The sequence below is a fragment of the Loxodonta africana genome, chromosome 3 (assembly GCF_030014295.1).
Source record: "Loxodonta africana isolate mLoxAfr1 chromosome 3, mLoxAfr1.hap2, whole genome shotgun sequence".
Taxonomy (NCBI): Eukaryota; Metazoa; Chordata; class Mammalia; order Proboscidea; family Elephantidae; genus Loxodonta; species Loxodonta africana.
The window spans coordinates 102138448-102159436 of record NC_087344.1 but is presented as its reverse complement, the minus strand read 5'-3'; the positions used below and the strand labels follow the sequence as shown (position 1 = coordinate 102159436).

The 20989-nt window shown below is 36.9% G+C and overlaps 1 protein-coding gene across 2 annotated transcripts in view; it reads right to left on the bottom strand.

The window, feature by feature from the left end:
• Nucleotides 1–20989, bottom strand: part of PATJ (PATJ crumbs cell polarity complex component) — a 415355-nt gene that overhangs the window by 135553 nt on the left and 258813 nt on the right. For both annotated transcript variants that reach the window (XM_010591221.3, XM_010591223.3), the window contains exon 29: nt 4870–4961. In XM_010591221.3, coding sequence (XP_010589523.1) covers nt 4870–4961 — 92 coding nt within the window. The remainder of the gene's footprint in view (nt 1–4869; nt 4962–20989) is intronic.

Here is a 20989-nt window from a genome sequence, read left to right as displayed (position 1 = left end):
TCACACCTATCAATAATTACACTGAATGTGAATGGCCTAAATGCACCCAAAAAGAGAAAAAGACTGACAGAACGGATAAATAAACAGGATCCATCAATATGCTGTCTACAAAAGGCACACCTTAGAAACAAAGATGCACACTTATTAAAAACCAAAGGATGGAAAATATATATACCAAGCAAACAGCTGCCAAAAAAGAGAAGGAGTAGCGATACTAATCTCAGATAAAAAAGCCTTTGAAACAAATAGGAAAGGCATTATATAATGATTAAAGGGACAATCCATCATGAAGACATAACCATAATAAATAGCTACGTACCCAATGACAGGGCTCTAAAATACATAAAAGAAACTGTAACACCACTGAACAGAGAAACTGACAGTTCCACAATAATAGTAGGAGACTTTAACACACCACTCTGGGTAAAAGACAGAACATGTAGAAAGAAACTCAAGAAAGATACATAAGATCTAAAGGACACAATCATCCAACTTGAACTCATAAACACATATAGAACACTCCACCCAACAGCTGCAGAGGACACATTCTTTTCCAATGCACATGGAACACTCTCCAAAATAGACCACATCTTAGGCTACAAAGCAATCCTTGACAAAATCCAAAACATTCACATAATACAAAGAATCTTCTCTGGTCACACCACCATTAAAGTACAAATTAACAACGGGAAGAGCAGGAAAAAAAAAAATCAATTACATGGAAACTGAATACAGCTCTGCTTAAAATCCACTGGGTAATAGAAAAAATCAAAGATGGGATAAAAAAATTCCTAGAATCAATCCACCAAACCTTTGGGATACCGCAAAAGCAGTGGTTAATTTATAGAAATAGATGCATACATCAAAAAAGAAGAAAGGGACAAAAGCAAAACATTAGCTGCACAACTTGAACAAACAGAAAGAGATCAGCAAAAGAACCCCACAGCCACCAGAAGAAAGGAAATAATCAAGATCAGAGCATAAATAAATGAAACAGAGAACAGAAAAACAATAAAAAGAATCAACAAAACCAAAAGTTGGTTCTTTGAAAGGATAAACAAAATTGACAAACCACTGCCCAAACTGACAAAAGAAAAACAGGAGAGGCTGCAAATGACCCAAATTAGAAATGAAATGGGGGACATTACAATAGACCCAACTGAAATAAAAAGGATCATAGCAGAGTATTAAGAAAACCCACACTCCAACAAACTTGAAAACCTAGAGGAAATGGACAAATTTCTAGAAACACACTACATACCCAAACTAACACAAAATGATGTTGAAAATTTGAACAGACCCATAACAAGACAAGAGATTGAAAAGGCAATTAAGAAAAACTCCCAACAAAAAAAACAGCCCTGGCCCAGTACTACTCAAACTATTTCAGAACATAGAAAAGGAAAAAGAACATAGAAAAAGAATTTATTCTATGAAGCCGCATAACTCTGATACCAAAACCAGGCAAGACACCACAAAAAAAAAAAAAAAAAAATTACAGACCAATATCTCTCATGAATACAGATGCAACAATTCTCAACAAAATTCTAGCCAGTAGAATTCAGCATCATATCAAAAAAATAATACACCATGACCAAGTAGGATTCCTACCAGGCATGCAAGGATGGTTCAACATTAGAAAATCAATCAACATAATACACCACATAAACCAAAAAACCAAACTCATTGCCATCAAGTCAATTCCAACTCATAGCGACCCTGTAAGGCAGAGTAGAGCTGCTCCATACAACTGGTTAGCAGTTGTAGCACTTAAACACTATGCGACCAGGGTTTCCCATACACCATATAAGTAATAGAAAAGAACCATACAACCATCTCGGTCAACACAGAAAATACATTTGACAAAGTCCAACACTCATTCCTGATAAAAACTCTGAACAGAATAGGTATAGAAGAGAAATTATTCAACATAATGAAGAGCATCTATACAAAAGCAGCAGCCAACACCATTCCTAACGGAGAGAGGCTGAAACCATTCCCCTTAAGAACACGAACAAGACAAGGATGCCCTTTATCACCACTCCTATTTAACATTGTGCTGGAAGTCCTAGCTAGAGCAATAAGGCAAGAAAAAGAAATAATCTGCATCCAAATTTGTAACGAAAAACAGTCCCTATTTGTAAAACAGTAGTAAAACAGTCCCTATTTGTGGATGATATGATACTATACACAGAAAACCAAAAAGACTCCACAAGGAAACTACTGGAATAGACCCAGCAGAGTAGCAAGATACAAAATAAACATAGAAAAATCAGTTGGATTCCTATACATCAATAAAGGGAACAGCGAAAAGGTAATCAGGAAAACAATATCGTTTATAATAGACCCTAAATAGATAAAATACTTAGGAATAAATCTAACCAGGGATGTAAAAGACCTACACAAAGGAAACTACAAAACACTACTGCAATAAACAAAAAGAGATCTACATAAATAGAAAAATATACCATGCTTATGGACAGGTAGACTCAACAATGTGAAAATGTCAGTTCTACCCAAAGCAATCTACAAATAGAATGCAATTTCGATCCAAATACCAACAACATTCTATAAAGAGATGGAAAAACTAATCATTAACTTTATATGGAAAGGCAAGAGGCACTGGATAAGTAAAGCACTACTGAAGAAGTATAAAGTAGGAAGACTCGCACTGCCTGACCTCAGAGCCTACTATATGGCTATGGTAGTTAAAACAGCCTGGTACTGGTACAACGGTAGATATATTGACCAATGGAACAGAATTGAAAACCCAGATGTAAATTCATCCACCTGTGGTCATCTGGTCTTCAACAAGGGCCCAAAGTCCATCAAATGGGGGAAAAGGCAGTCTTTTCAACAAATGGTGTTGGCAAAACTGGATGTCCAGCTGCAAAAAAAAATGAAAGCGGGCCCATACCGCACACCATAAACAAAAACTAATTCAAAATGGATAAAAAATATAAATATAAAGCCAAAAACTATGAAGTTCATCAAAGATAAAATAGGATCAACGCTAGAGACCTTAATGCACAGCATTAACAGGATACAAACCATAACTAACAACACACAAACTCCAGAAGGTATGCTAGATAACTGGGATCTTCTAAAAATTAAACACGCTCTGCAAAAGACTTCACCAAAAGAGTAAAAACAGAACCTACAGACTGGGAAAAAATTTTGGGCTATTACAAACCCAACAAAGGTCTAATCTCTAAAACTTAGAGGAAAATCCAACACCTCTACAACAAAAGGGCAAATAATCCAATCAAAAAATGGGCAAAGGAAATGAACAGACAATTCACCAAAGAAGACATTCAAGCAGCTAACAGACATATAAGGAAATGCTGGAAATCACTAACCATTAGAGTATTGCAAATCAAAACCACAATAAGATACCATCGCACCCCAGCATTACTGGCATGATTCAAAACAACAGAAAATAACAAACGTTGGAGAGGTCGCAGGGAAATTTGAATGCTTATGCAGTGCTGGTGAAAATGCAAAATGCTACAAACATTTTGGAAAAAAAAAAAAATGGTGCTTTCTTAGAAAGCTAGAAATAGAAATACCATATGACCCAGCAATCCCACTCCTAGGAATATACCCTAGAGAAATAAGAGCCATCCCACGAACAGACATATGCACAACCATGTTTCATGCGGCATTCTTCACAATAGCAAAAAGATGGAAACAACCTTGATGCCCATCAACAGATAAATGGATAAACACAATGGAGCACTATGCAACAATAAAAAACAATGATGAATCTGAGAAGCATCTCAAAACATGGATGAATACCCATTATGCTGAATGAAATCAGTCAATCACAAAAGGACAAATACTGTATGAAACCACTACTATAAAAACCCATGAAAAGGTTTACACACAAAAAGAAACAATCTTTAGTGGTTATGGGGGGAAGTGGAAAACACTAAACAGACAAGAGATAAGTGGTAAATTTGGTGAAGGGCAAGACAGTACACAATACTGGGGAAGCCAGCACAACTTGTACAAGGCAAAGTCATGAAAGTTCCATAGACACATCCCAACTCCCTGAGGGACTGAATTACTGGGCTGAGGGGACCATCGTCTCGGGGAACATCTAGCTCAACTGGCATAACATAGTTTATAAAGAAAACGTTCTACATTCTACTTTGGTGAGTAGTGTCTGGGGTCTTAAATGCCTGTGATACTTCACTGGTCTCACCCTTTCAGGAGCAAGGGAGAATGAAAAAAACTACAGACACAAGGGAAAGATTATTCCAAAGGAGTAATGGACCACAACTACCACGGCCTCCACCAATATAAGTCCAGTACAACTAGGTGGTGCCCGGCTACCACCACTGACTACTCTGACAGGGATCCCAGTAGAGGGTTCCGGACAGAGCTGGAGAAAAATGTAGAACTAAATTCTAACTCACAAAAAAAGACCACACTTACTGGCCTGACAGAGATTGGAGAAGCCCCAAAAGTATGGCCCCTGGATACCCTTTTAGCTCAGTAACAAAGTCACCCCTGAGGTTCACCCTTCATCCAAAGATTAGACAGTCCCATAAAACAAAATGAGACTGAAGGGGCACACCAGCCCACAGGCAAGGACTAGTAAGCAGGGGGAGACAGGAAAGCTCGGTCGAGAAGGGAGAGTGTTGACATGTCACGGTGTTGTTAACCAATTTCATAAAACAGTATGTGTACTATTTAATAAGAATCTAGTTTATTCTGTAAACCTTCATCCAAAGTACAATAAAAAAATTATATTTTTAAATAGTCATTTTGTTAGACAAACCAAAGACAAAACAGTCTTACACAAATAATAACATCCCAGAAGAGATCTTTGTGATTTTGCATAACCAGATGTATCTATCTTACCTAATGAAAACCAACTTCACCTTCGTTGGGGCAGTCTTAATAATGGCAGATGCATTTTGGTGACTTCTTCCATACAGGATCTGATTGTTTATCTGTTTGGGAAAAAAATAAAATAAAATTCATTCGTGAAAATATACTATACACCAAGGTGCAATAATTGGTCTCTACCTGCCTGGAGCAACAGAAGGAGAAGGTCAGGAACAGGAATATGAAAAGGAATGTGTGGCTAATTGCTTCCATGAGGAATTGCCTCATCTGCCATGAGACCAGAAGAACTGGATGGTGCCAGGCTATCATTACTGAATGTTTTGAGCAAAGATTCTATAGAAGAGTCCTGATCAAAAGGTTGGGAAATGCAAAACAGAATTTCAAATTCTCATGGAATCCAGAATTTCTGGAATCACTGAACTGGGTGAACCCTGAAACTACTGCCCTGAGACAATCTTTAAACATTAAACCAAAAATATCCCTGAAATTCTCCTTTAAACCAAACAGTAGTTTAGCTGTATGGCTTAAGCATTGTGCTCTTTTAAGAACTATTTACCTGAGATCAAATTGACAACCACAATTCAAAAGACTAGATAGGAAACTTTTCGGGCAGTAAGTTCTTATTAACAAAGGAGAAACAACTTGGAAAACGGTGGAGAGAATGAGTGCACAACTCGAAGAATGTAATCAGTGTTGCTGAACTGTATATGTAGAAATTGTTGAATTCGTGTATGTTCTGTGTGTGTATTTTTAAGAACAACAAAAACTAAAATAAATTTTAAAAATATAATAAACATACTATTGGAATTAATCAAACAACAATGTCCATTAATATTTAAATGGGTACATGTAGGACTCTCTAATGTGAGAAAAATCTTAACATTCTTTATAGTATAGATTCAAACATTGCAATTCTAAGTAGCTATTAAAAATCTCTTCAATTTAGTTTTGATTGCAGTTAATAAAGATCATATAGTCCTTGACCTTTTTGCTAAATTTCAAGAAAGCAGTAGAGCAAGATGCAAAAACTTCGTGATGGATACTGCATTTACTACAGCTTTTCCAGATTCTTAAAATATGTAGAAAACAGATCAGACTGTTGTATTCACCAGAGCTCTGTAGGGCCCACTAAACATGACTCTGTAAACGTGACAAGGTTATCACACAGCATAAATTTCGTTACTCCCAAGGAGGTAAATATTACATTCACATTTTAAGTCAAATTTTAGATCGACTCTACAGAAATGTTTTATTCTACACAATCAATGAGCCATCTGCTCATATGCAAGATGTAGTAGGATTTTTAACTTGATAGGATTCACCTAAATATGATCTAAAAACATTTACATTCTGAATTTTTCATTCCAGATGTTACCACTGAAAACTACAGTGATAGCAGTTAACTGATCTTTCATATTATTTCAGCCAATTGAAAACAGCCAATAATACAGTTTGTGCTCTCCCTCCTCCCCAATCTCTTTAATAAGTAGTTAATGATCTATACAATTTGCTCTAAGGGAACTCTATATTTAAATGAGGCCTCTAAATTTCTGCTACTTAAACGATATGCTTTTTGTAACCAGCATCTGATTTGTCTGAAATTGATATCTCTGAAACTTTGCATTTGAAGACACACCTGACACATCTTTAAAGACACATCTGAAAAAAAGGTATCTTCTTATGTCACAACAGTTATTATGAGAAAGGGTATGGAAGTGAACACTTCAAAAAGAATGAAAATGTAATCTTTTGAACTGTCTAAACTGAAGCTCATCCGTCACTTTGAAGTGATAAAGCTGGGATTTATATCCAAAACTTCTGCAAAAACTAATCTCCAGCTACCTCCTCGCTCTTTCTCACATTCTATCAGCTTCTGTTTGGCACACTGAAATCCACTGGTGTTCTCAGTTTCCTCTTTTCTAAAAGGGATCGAAGGCCATATTTCATAAAGAGAATTAAATGAGATCATGCCTTTTAATTTTATTGATAGTGACTTTGATAGCCAAAGGACTTTTAATTTTTATGTGTTCAAAACTATCCATCTCTTCTATTAAAGTTTCTACCTTTAATATCCTACATTTAAAAATGTGCCCACCCTTGTCATTACAAAATTATCCATGTATATTTTCTTCTAATAATTTCGTGGTTTTATCTTTCTTATATTTACCTTTTCTTACCTTACTCATTAGTAAGGGAAGTGGTTAAATAAATCATGTAGCCATTAAAAATAGTGTGAAAAAGCATACTTAGTGCCATAGGAAGTGATCCAAATGCATTAAATGGCAAAACCAGGTTATAAAATAGTATGTCTAGCATGATCACATTTTTTGCTAACCATATTTTCCAATCTCTTTAACTTAGAATGAACTACAAACAAGGATCTTTAAAAATGAGGTGGTGCAGGAATATGCCTGGTGTTCAGGGAATTATTTGTGAATGTCTTCGCTTTTATGCCTGGCCTCTGCTTTCAGAAAGCCTCTCCTAAACCACGACCAATCTAATCATCCTAGTTAACATGTGCCCAATTCCATCAGCTTTTGTCTTTCACCAAGATAATCACACAGAAATCCACTGATGCCCTCAGTTTCTTCTTCTCTAAAAGGAATCCAAACACCCACTTCATAAAGCTGTTGTGAAAATTAAATGAGATCATGCTCATGACTCTAGGTTTAGAAAAATCTGTCATTTGGCACCTATGGAAACCCTGGTGGTATAGTGGTTAAGTGCTATAGCACCAGGCGCTCCTTGAAAATTCTATGGGGCAGTTTTATTCTGTCCTATAGGATCGCTATAAGTTGGAATCGACTCAATGGCAACAGGTTTTTTTTTTTTTTTTTAATGGCACCTTAAATGACATCAAGGAAACCCTGGCGGCATAGTGGTTAAGCGCTACAGCTGCTAACCAAAGGGTCGGAAGTTCGAATCCACCAGGCGCTCCTTGGAAACTCTATGGGGCAGTTCTACTCTGTCCTACAGGATTGCTGTGAGTCGTGATCGACTTGACGGCACTGGGTTTGGTTTTTTGGTTTAAATGACATCAAAGACATCATACGTGAAGAATGCAAGTGGTCATTAAAAAGGCAGAAGAGAAATAAAAGACCTATGTGGATGTCAGAAGAGACTCTGAAACTTGCTCTTGAACGTCAAGTAGCTAAGCAAAAGGAAAAAATGATGACGTAAAAGAGCTGAACAGAAGATTTCAAAAGGCAGCTGCAGAAGACAAAGTATTATGATGACACGTGCAAAGACCTGGAGATAGAAAACCAAAAGGGAAGAACATACTCAGCATTCCTCAAGCCCAAAGAACTGAAGAAAAACTCAAGTCTCAAGTTGCAATAGTGAAGGATTCTATAGGGAAAATATTACACAACGCAGGAAGCACCAAACAAAGATGAAGGAATACACAGAGTAACTATTCCAAAAAGAATTGTTTGATGTTCAACCATTTCAGGAGGTTGCATATGATCAGGAACTGATGGTACTGAAGGAAGAAGTCCAAGGTGCACTGATCGCACTGGCGAAAAACAAGGTTCCAGGAATTGACGGGATACCAATTGAGATGTTTCAACAAACAGATGCAGAGCTGGAAGTGCTCACTCGTCTATGCCAAGAAATGTTTATGTCTATTCCCAAGAAAGGTGATCCAACCGAATGCAGAAATTATCGAACGATATCATTAATATCACATGTCAGCAAAATTTTGCCGAAGATCATTCAAAAACAGCTGCAGCAGTATATCAACAGAGAACCACCAGAAATTCAAGCTGAATTTAGAAGAGGATGTGGAACCAGAGATAACAACTGCTAACGTCAGATAGATCCTTGCTGAAAGCAGAGAATACCAGAAAGATATTTAGCTGTGTTTTATTGACTATGCTAAGGCATTCGACTGTGTGGATCATAACAAGTTATGGGTAACACTGCAAAGAACGGGAATTCCAGAACACTTAAATGTGCTCACAAGGAATCTGTACATGTATTGAGAGGTAGTCGTTTTAATAGAAAGGGGGATACTGCATGGTTTAACGTCAGGAAAGGTGTGCATCAGGGTTGTATCATTTCACCACACCTATTCAGTCTGTATGCTGAGCAAATAATCTGAGAAGCTGGACTGTATGAAGAAATGGGGCGTCAGGATTGGAGTAAGACTCATTAACAACCTGCGTTATGCAGATGACACAACCTTGCTTGCTGAAAGTGAAGAGGACTTGAAGCAGTTACTAACGAAGATCAAAGACTACAGCCTTCAGTATGGATTACGCCTCAACATAAAGAAAACAAAAATCCTCACAACTAGATCAATAAGCAACATCATGATAAATGGAGAAAAGATTTTGTCAAGGATTTCATTTTACTTGGATCCACAATCAACACCAATGGAAGCAGCAGTCAAGAAATCAAACAAGGCATTCCATTGGGCAAATCTGCTGCAAAAGACCTCTTTAAAGTGTTGAAGAGCAAAGATGTAACCTTGAAGACTAAGATGCACCTGACCCAAGCCATGGTATTTTCAAACGCATCATATGCATGTGAAAGCTGGACAATGAATAAGGAAGACCAAAGAAGAATTGATGCCTTTGAATTGTGATGTTGGGGAAGAATACTAAATATACCATGGACTGCCAAAAGAACGAACAAATCTGTCTTAGAAGAAGTACAACCAGGATGCTCCTTAGAAGCAAGGATGGTGAGACTATGTCTCACATACTTTGGACATGTTATCAGGAGCGATCAGCCCATGGAGAAGGACATCATGCTTGGTAATGTAGAGTGTCAGCGAAAAAGAGGAAGACCCTCAACAAGATCGACTGACACAGTGGCTGCAACAACAGGCTCAAGCATAGAAACAATTTTGAGAATGGCATAGGACTAGGCAGTGTTTCATTTTGTTCTGCTTAGGGTCACTATGAGTTGGAACCAACTCAACAGCACCTAACAACAACAACAATATGGTACCTAGATCCCAACATGGCATGTTAGGTGGATACCACCAGTGGAAGCACGTAACATTTATTGAATTGAGCTACACTCCTTGAGGGTAGGAACTGGCTTCATCTTCTTGGTATTCCCCAGCTTTTCGTGCATAGCTTGCACACAGCAGTGTTCAATGACCATTTGCTGAACCGTAGAGCTCTCAATGGAAGTGGCACTTAATCAACTGCTCTGAAGTAGGCTCTAGCCTTCACAATGACCGAGATTGAAACATTTTTGTTTTTCTTCAGCAGCAAAAGCTTGAGCATATACAAAATGCAACTGTTTGATAATTATGGATATGCTCAAAGTTTTGCTTTTAAGCTATGATCCTCCATTTTGATAGATGTATGGTACCGTTATTCTAAGAGGGAAAAATTATATCCCAAATGAAGAAAGCAGGTCATTAATTTTAATTTACATAAGAGTAAATCTAAAGTCGTGTCTTTCACGGCGCTGTTTCTGACTGTTCAGGCTCTCTGGCAGTAGAAAGGCAAAGCAGCTTTCTTCCTGTTGATTGTTTTTCCAGTGCCAACAACTGTGGTGTTTACTGGTAAAGCAGCTGCTCCCTGCAAATGTTCAGTGGCCTCAGGAGAAACTCTGCTGTCCAGCGGGAAACTGGGAACAGAGCAAGACACTCAAGGCAGAGCAAAACTTGATTTCACTGGATTAAACCTAAAAGGAAAATGCAGATCTCTGGATAAAACAATTCAAGATAAAGCCTCTTTTCTAGGTTTGAGAACGACACATGAACAGCCTCTGAGTTTCAGGGGAGGTAGCTCTCTTTTGTGTTTCCTTACAGTCTTATTCAATATAAAACAATTTCACTATTTAAATGAAAGGTATGGAGCTTCCAACTACATAAGCAGATTTTATATTTCTTTATCACTAATGAAAACACACTCCACAGCAAGAAAGTAATTCAGCAAGTAATTAGAAAAGAATACGATGTGCTTATGCACAATTAACTTTAGACTGTCTCTTATTCTATTGAGAAGCTGCTGTTCTCTGAGGGTCGCTATCCTTTAAACAACAGATGCAGCAATTTCCAAGTATAGTGTAGGCAAAAAAGAAAGCATTCCACATCTCCTGGAAGTCTTTCAGGTTAATTAAAATTATTAATGGCTACCACTTACTGAGTGCTTACTTTGTGCTGGATACAATGCTAAGCAATTTTTGCACATTATTTCATTTAAATCTCAGAGCAACCAGAGTATAATGTATTATTATTCCATTCAACAGATTAAACACAGAGTGGCTAGTGGGTTTGAACAGCTGACCTTTTGTTTAACCACCAGGGCTCCTTCAACAAATTAAGAAAGGGACACTTAGAGAGGTAGAGTAATTTGCCCAAGGTGATGCAGCTATCAGATAAGAGCCTGTCATCCTAAGTAAGGCACACCTGAAGGTCACATTCTGTGTGTGGTAGTCACATGACTTTCAAAGGCTATCTTTATAAACATGCTTATTAAATAAGCTCTGGGCAGGAACAGGAGGGTATTAGTCAGCCACTATTTCAGGTTTTGGACTTTTGAAATAAAGAGGACAGAACAAACCAAATCATCACAATGCATAGAGAGAGAATCACCAATAATTTACTGCTAGGCTTTTTTTTTTTTTTGGTAATTATTTTAAAAATACAGGTAACACAACAAATATTGCTAATGGTTACACAACATAATTGATGTAACTGCTGTCACTGAATCATACACATGAAAGATGTTGTACTGTTAGGCTTTTTAAAAATCCCAAATATAATATGATGGAGTCCTGTAAGACAGTACTGTTCTCTTCGCACAAACCGTACCCTGAACAATAATATATGCTTATTGTATTTTTTCTCTACTGTACAAATATACATAGTTTGACTACTCTTTTAACTCCTTCTGACCCAAACCAAAGAAAAACAAATAAAATGTTTATTTTGGGGCAAATACTGCTCCCATCCTTTTAAAATATGAATGATCATTTAGATTATCCAGAAATTAGAAAAGCATTATTTTCTATTTACTTCCAATAAACTGCAAAGTAGACAGATTAGGTGCCTTTCTCAAAGTTTCTCCCTGTCAAAGATGATTTGGTGAGGAAAAGTAAATTATCTGGACATGTCCTTAGCTTTGACATTATTCTATAACTGTGGGAAGAACTCTTTAATTTGATTTGCTACTTCCTACTCTATCCAAGGAAACTCTGGTGGTGTAGTGGTTAAGAGCTATGGCTGCTAACCAAAAGGTCAGCAGTTTGAATCCATCAGGTGCTCCTTGGAAATTCTATGGGGCAGTCCTACTCTGTCCTATAAGGTTGCTATGAGTCAGAATTAACTTGATGGCAGTGGGTTTGGTTTTTTGTTTTTTATAAGTCATTTTTTTTTTTTTAATTATAATGGGTTTTTACTAGGATTAAATTTCCCCTTCATGGGTTGTTTTCTGTTACTGAAGTTTAACAGAAATTAATTTAAAAAATTGATTTGAGGTAAACCTCCTACATTTATATATCAGAGATGGAATACTTAATTGTCACTTCACAGTTTGTAACCAAAGTAGAATGAGGGTTAATCCAGCACAGATTCAGCCAAAGTAAATGGATGTAACTCCTTTGTTTGCTACATAGACTTTCACTATAGAGGTCTTTAATGAAATTTGCTTCAATAAAATTAATTATTCAAAAATACCATGAAGAAATAGGCTTTCAACTACTCTTAATTTTCCATAGTTCAACTGAACATAAATATAAATTTATGCTGAAGAGCAGTGCAATTAAATCTACTCAAAAAACCTACCAAATTGGAAGTAAAAGTTAATTTACTTAAGCTAGGATTGGAAATATTAATTACACAAAAATTAAAATTTACTTCAAATAACAGATTTGCCTGAGGTCTGAATGGTCACATCATAATATATTATGCTCACCAATTCCCCTGCCCATGATTTTATTAAAGCAGGAGGATTTCTTATGAAAAGTAACAAACTATTATTGAAGACCTGAGTTGGAATTCAGGTAACTTGAATTGTTGATAATGAAATCTGAGAGGTCCTCTCCCTACTTCACTTTCAAATACATTCTAAATTTGACATTTCAAGACTTTAGAATCTATAGGTTAACTTCTTTTCTTTAATAAGATCTTTTATTTAGTATAATATACATGCAGAAAAGCAAACAAATCATAAATATTTATAACTTCACGAATATTTTATAGGTTATCTTTTAATCTAACAATTTCACTTCTATGAATTTATTCTAAAAAGGCTAAAAAGTAGGATGCTATAACATCTACCATGCTTATTCTTTTAACAGATGAAAACTGGAAAAACCTACACATCTATCAACAAATGATTGTCAGGGTACATCAATAAATGGAAAACTGCGCCATTAATAGAAGGTGAGGGAGGACGGTATAGGTCTAGATGCATTGCCATAGAAAGATAACACTGTTGAATGAAAAAAGTAAGTGAGAAAATATCATGTGGCCTACTTATTTATCACAATATTATTTTCACCTACGTAAAAGTTTCTATCTGGGTTTAAAGAAAGTTCTGTGATCTCTACTAAATGTGAACACCGATGGTGTCTCACTGGTGAGATTTAAGGTGATTTTCAGATTGTTTTTCCATTTTGATATTTTCTAATTACTACCTAATAATTCCATTTAATAAATAAATACATACAAGGCATACGTATATATGCATATAAAGAATACACACACACACGTGTATATATATGTGTATGGAGGTAGGTATGTATTCGCCTTAAATACACCCTGTCCTCATTTATCAACATGGTTAAGTTCCAAAGACCAGGTCATTATGCAAAATTGGTGTTGTGAGAAAACGGAGGATGACCACACTACTTTACAAAACAGAGGATAACTACATCACTACATAACTGCCCAACCCGCTAAGAACTGTGGCCTAGCCAAGCTGACACAAAACCTTAACCATCACAGCCAGCGTTACTCTCGCCTTGCACCTCGGCATTCGTTACTTGCAGATGTACGTCGTTAATGCACGAAATATTCAGATGGTAGACTTTTTACTATTGTCATAAATGTGAAATGTCAGATAATGAGACAGTCGATAAGTGACGAGAAGGTGTACATCATTTAAGTCTCACACAATTCAGTAGAGAAATTTATTATTACCTCATTATACAGATGGAGAAATTGACGCTGAGTGAGATCAAAGAATTTGAACAATTAGAGCCAGAATTTATGACCAAATCTGTATAAGCTCAAAAGCCTGTCCTATCAATAATTAGCGGAAACCCTGGTGGAGTTGTGGTTAAGTGCTACAGCTGCTAACCCAAGGGTCGGCAGTTCAAATCCACCAGGCACTCCTTGGAAACTCTATGGGGCAGTTCTACTCTGTCCTCTAGGGTTGCTATGAGTCGGAATCGACTCGACGGCACTGGGGTTTGGATCAATAATTAGGAAACATTCATTAAGGATATTTTTCTGGGGCTAAAAAAAAAGTCACAGGACAAGTAACTCATTTTTAATCCTGTAAAATCTTAAATCCAATTTATAGGACCTCACAAAATAGAGTCCCAGGAACAAGTGATATTCCAATAAAAGTACAATAGATATGTTGGATACCACTCATTTATTCCTGCCCTCAAGAATCTAGTACTCTAATAAGTTAGGATGTCTTGGAAATAAATAATTGCACTGCCATATGATGGATGCAGGCATAAAGCAAAAAGTAACTGCCCCTTCTTTGAGGCAGGTAGGTTGGTCTGTAAGTAAAATCAACAGACACTTAGCAAGCACCACGGAGTTGAGTGTCAGGAAGTGCACCTGGACAGGTGAAAGGCATATGAAAAGGTATACAGGTATTAAAATGCAAGGTTCTTCCTAGGAACCACAGGTACTTCTGTATAGCTTTTAGGGGGAGGGTGGACTAACAGATAATAGAAGTAACCAGGTCTTTCAAAGACCTTGTTTACTTGAAGAATATTTATTTTTCCTTTCCAAAAATCTTAGCCACCAGCCCCAGTGAAAACTGATCTTCACTCTCCAAACTACTTCAGTTTTACTGATAGAGGAATGGAAGGGGGGAAAGGCATACCAAAGCTAGGAATGGCACAGGGAAGGTGACTAAAACTTACATAAAAACGTAATTTCACAGTATTGAAAACAAACATCTGAATACATTATCACATAAATTTTTCCTCAAAATGACAAAGACATGTACATCAAGTAGCAATATCTTAATACCTTGGGTAAAGGAGCAGGTTTTAAGGACTAAGTTTAATGGAATCAATGCTGAAATGAGGTCTTTTGCAGCTTCAATTTAATCTATTTCTTGTGAAGTACAATGTTCCCAAAGGAACACATTTGTTTAAAAGGCTTATGCATGAGATTTATTTTCTTTCAAACAAATCTAATTAAATTGAAATACCTTCTGAAGGCAAAGTGACAGTAATATGCATCTCACATCTTTCTAAATTTGATATACTGGAAAAATAGACACTCTTATGAATCCTATACCCTGATATATTTTGAAAAATATTAACTTGATAGAATTGAGCTGGGAAAAATTTTTATGCGTTGCTCTTATTTTTAGTGTTTCTGTGAAAATGGTCCATACTATTTTTTTTTTTTATAGTTCAGTTTACTTGACCAACTGAAGTAGGTGCTGTAGATAATTTCCTGCATGGCATAAGAAGGAATTAGAGCACTACCCATCTCTTAACAGTTCATTAGTATTGTAGAAGAATCATGTTTTCCTAGGAGATGAAGCCATTACAACACAACTCTATTAATGGGACTGTTGGCCATATAACCAAATAGGATTCAGGTAACCAGTGACCTAGAATTCTGTCAACCAAGAACATCTTACGTTCCCCAGACCAGTAATGCCCAGCTTAATGTTTGTTTCTTTCATACAATTAATTGATCTGATTATAACTCTAATCCAATTCCCTCAGTCACTAGAAGTTTTTTCTCTTACCTTCAAAATATTTTGCTTGCCCCTTCTACAGACAAATCCAACCAATCATTAAATCATTGACTCAAACACAATCAATCACTGAAGGTCTCTATGGAAGCTCCCCTGTTTTCAACCCCTGTTTTTTCTTTTGCCAACATTAATCTTTTTGGCAGAGCCCTTTGGGTAGTACAAAGAGTTAATGTGCTTGGCTGCTAACCAGAAGGTCAAAAGTTCCAGTCCAACCAGATATGATTCAGAAGAAAGTCCTGGCGATGTACTTCTCAAAAATCGGCTAATGAAAACGTTGTGGAGCACAGTTCTACTCTGACACACTTTGGGTCACCATGACTGAAAGCCAACTCCACAACAACTGGTTTCTTTAATCTTATTAGTGAATCAATAACTACAGAGACAAAATTATATACTACCTAATTCATAGCTTTTACATATCTCACATACAGTCCAGTGGTGCCATACTGGTTGGCATGACAGATATGGTAGGTACCCGTACTTTTGTGGATGAGGACAGTGAGACTCAAAAACTTAGTGATTCGTACAAAAGCTTCCAGTAGGTGTGAGGCCTCTTGATTATACCATGGACTGTCAGAAGAACAAACAAATCTGTCTTGGAAGAAGTACAGCCAAAATGTTCCTTAGAAGTGAGGATGGCAAGATTCTCACGTACTTTGGACATGGTATCAGGAGGGACCAGTCCCTGGAGAAGGGAATCATGCTTGGTAAAGTAGAGGGTCAGTGAAAGAGAGGAAGACCCTTAATAAAATGGACTGACACAGTAGCTGCAATGATGGGTTCAAACATTGTGAGGATGATGCAAGACTGGGCAGTGTTTTGTTCTGTTGTACATGGGGTTGCTATAAGTGGAACAACATGGGGCCTCTGGAATGAGGAAACAGAATGCTCCTCCTGATGTCAAGGGACTCCTGATACTTCTCTTAATACCCATGCTATCAACCCATACCCTATCTTCAACTGCTGCCTTTAAACACACCCCCAAACTCCCCAGCACTCAATTCTCATTCCAAATTCCATACAGTGGTGAAGGCAGAAAAAAAAAAACTCTTTAGCTGTCAATGTAAAAAAATTCTGCCTCGCTAATGTACAGTACTATTTTCTCATCCACTTCCTTATGTGTATGTTTGGTATATGTTTAGTGCATGTGTGAACAACTTTATTCATGAAAAAGCTGCATCTATCAGACTGGCTAATATCTGATAATATCCAGTGTTTGCTAGCTTTGGGGGACATTAGGCTAGTGGGCCATAAAATTAGTATAATGCTATAGGAGGTTGATTTGACAGAATTTATGCCACAGATTTATTCAAACAATTGCACAAAGACATATACCAGTAAGTTACAGCATTATTTACACTGACATGAAAAATGATATATCATCCAGTAAAAATGATATGTACAATATAATTTCATTTTGTATATTACATTATTAATATTTATGGATGTCCACACATGCATATGACTATTTATTCATTAGGCCATCAGAAAGGATGGCAAGCTGACAGTGGTTTCTTCCAGAGAAGTAATATTACGGAGGTAGAAAAGGTACTTTCACCTGCACAAAAAGATTTTTTATGATTATTTACTGCTTTTAAAACATGTCACAAAGTATAATCTATAAATTAAAAAAGGGATAAGAAGTGGCACCTTTAAGGTAATTCAGTATATAAGGGAACCAATTAGAACTAAAATGCAATTTGCTATCTTTTGAATTTTAGCCAGAAACATAAAGAAAGATGGGCTGTAAACTTTAATCAAAATAATTAAAAATTATATTTAAATATTGCAGAAATTTTTGAGCCTTCAGCTGAGAAAGCATCCTATTCACCTGCCCTCATTTCTCACTGAAAAAGATGGAAGGAATCCAATAAGGAAAGACTTTTCCACAAACGGTGCTGGTATAACCAGGTATTCACATGGAAAAAAAATAAACCTCAACCCCTATCTCATACTATACACAAAAATTAATTCAAGATGTATCATAGAACTAAATATAAAATATAGCTTTCTGAGGAAAATATCATTGCAACCTGGAAGTAGGCAAAGATTCTTAACTAGGACAGAAAGCAGTAACTATAAAAGTAAAAAAAAAAAAAAAATCAATAAATAAGACTTCATCAAAACTAAAAACTTTTGTACATCAAAAGATACTATTGGAGGTGGGGGCCAAGATGGCGCACTAGGTGGACGCTACCACGGATCCCTCTTGCAACAAAGACTCAGAAAAACAAGTGAATCGATCACATACATAACAATCTACGAACCCTGAACAACAAACACAGATTTAGAGACGGAGAACGAACAAATACGGAGAGGCAGCGATTGTTTTCAGAGCCTGGAGCCAGCGTACCAGTCAGCGGATTTTCTGGAAAAACTAGTTTCCCAGTGATGGCTCGGAGACAGCAGTCCATATCAAACCACATAAAGAAGCAGACCATGACAGCTTCTACAACCCCCCAAACAAAAGAATCAAAATCTTTCCCAAATGAAGATACAATCATGGAATTATCAGATACAGATTATAAAAAACTAATTTACAGAATGCTTCAAGACATCACAAACGAAATAAGGCAAACTGCAGAAAAAGCCAAGGAACACACTGATAAAACTGTTGAAGAACTCAAAAAGATTATTCAAGAACATAGTGGAAAAATTAATAAGTTGCAAGAATCCACAGAGAGATAGCATGTAGAAATCCAAAAGATTAACAATAAAATTACAGAATTAGACAATGCAATAGGAAGTCAGAGGAGCAGACTCGAGCAATTAGAATGCATACTGGGACATCTGGAGGACCAGGGAATCAACACCAACATAGCTGAAAAAAAATCAGATAAAAGAATTAAAAAAAATGAAGAAACCCTAAGAATCATGTGGGACTCTGTCAAGAAGGATAACTTACGGGTGATTGGAGTCCCAAAACAGGGAGGGGGGACAGAAAACACAGAGAAAATAGTTGAAGAACTCCTGACACAAAACTTCCCTGACATTCCTCAACATAATAAAGGGCATCTATGTAAAGCCAACAGCCAATATCACTCTAAATGGAGAGAACCTGAAAGCATTTCCCTTGAGAACGGGAACCAGACAAGGATGCCCTTTATCACCATTCTTATTCAACATCGTGCTGGAAGTCCTAGCCAGGGCAATTAGGCTAGACAAAGAAATAAAAGGTATCCGGATTGGCAAGGAGGAAGTAAAGTTATCACTATTTGCAGATGACATGATTATATACACAGAAAACCCTAAGGAATCCTCCAGAAAACTACTGAAACTAATAGAAGAGTTTGGCAGAGTCTCAGGTTATAAAATAAACATACAAAAATCACTTGGATTCCTCTACATCAACAAAAAGAACACCGAAGAGGAAATAACCAAATCAATACCATTCACAGTAGCCCCCAAGAAGATAAAATACTTAGGAATAAATCTTACCAAGGATGTAAAAGACCTATACAAAGAAAACTACAAAGCTCTACTACAAGAAATTCAAAAGGACATACTTAAGTGGAAAAACATACCCTGCTCATGGATAGGAAGACTTAACATAGTAAAAATGTCTATTCTACCAAAAGCCATCTATACATTTAATGCACTTCCGATCCAAATTCCAATGTCATATTTTAAGGGGATAGAGAAACAAATCACCAATTTCATATGGAAGGGAAAGAAGCCCCGGATAAGCAAAGCATTACTGAAAAAGAAGAAGAAAGTGGGAGGCCTCACTTTACCTGACTTCAGAACCTATTATACAGCCACAGTAGTCAAAACAGCCTGGTACTGGTACAACAACAGGCACATAGACCAATGGAACAGAATTGAGAATCCAGACATAGATCCATCCACGTATGAGCAGGTGATATTTGAAAAAGGACCACTGTCAATTAATTGGGGAAAAGATAGCCTTTTTAACAAATGGTGCTGGCATAACTGGATATCCATTTGCAAAAGAATGAAACAGGACCCATACCTCACACCATGCACAAAAACTAACTCCAAGTGGATCAAAGACCTAAACATAAAGACTAAAACGATAAAGATCATGGAAGAAAAAATTGGGACAACCCTAGGAGCCCTAATACAAGGCATAAACAGAATACAAAACATTACCAAAAATGATGAAGAGAAACCCGATAACTGGGAGCTCCTAAAAATCAAACACCTATGCTCATCTAAAGACTTCTCCAAAAGAGTAAAAAGACCACCTACAGATTGGGAAAGAATTTTCAGCTATGACATCTCTGACCAGCGCCTCATCTCTCAAATCTACATGATTCTGTCAAAACTCAACCACAAAAAGACAAACAACCCAATCAAGAAGTGGGCAAAGGATATGAACACACATTTCACTAAGGAAGATATTCAGGCAGCCAACAGATACATGAGAAAATGCTCTCGATCATTAGCCCTTAGAGAAATGCAAATTAAAACTACGATGAGATTCCATCTCACACCAGCAAGGCTGGCATTAATCCAAAAAACACAAAATAATAAATGTTGGAGAGGCTGCGGAGAGATTGGAACTCTCATACACTGCTGGTGGGAAGGTAAAATGGTACAACTACTTTGGAAATCTATCTGGCGTTATCTTAAACAGTTAGAAATAGAACTACCATACAACTCAGAAATTCCACTCCTAGGAATATACCCTAGAGATACAAGAGCCTTCATACAAACAGATACATGCACACCCATGTTTATTGCAGCTCTGTATACAATAGCAAAAAGTTGGAAGCAACCAAGGTGTCCATCAACGGATGAATGGGTAAATAAATTGTGGTATATTCACACAATGGAATACTACGCATCGATAAAGAACAGTGACGAATCTCTGAAACGTTTCATAACATGGAGGAACCTGGAAGGCATTATGCTGAGCGAAATTAGTCAGAGGCAAAAGGACAAATATTGTATAAGATCACTATTATAAGATCTTGAGAAATAGTAAACCTGAGAAGAACACATACTTTTGTGGTTACGAGGGGGGGAGGGAGGGAGGGTGGGAGAGGGTTTTTTATTGATTAATCAGTAGATAAGAACTGCTTTAGGTGAAGGGAAAGACAACACTCAATACATGGAAGGTCAGCTCAATTGGACTGGATCAAAAGCAAAGAAGTTTCCGGGATAAAATGAATGCTTCAAAGGTCAGCGGAGCAAGCGCGGGGGTCTGGGGAACATGGTTTGAGGGGACTTCTAAGTCA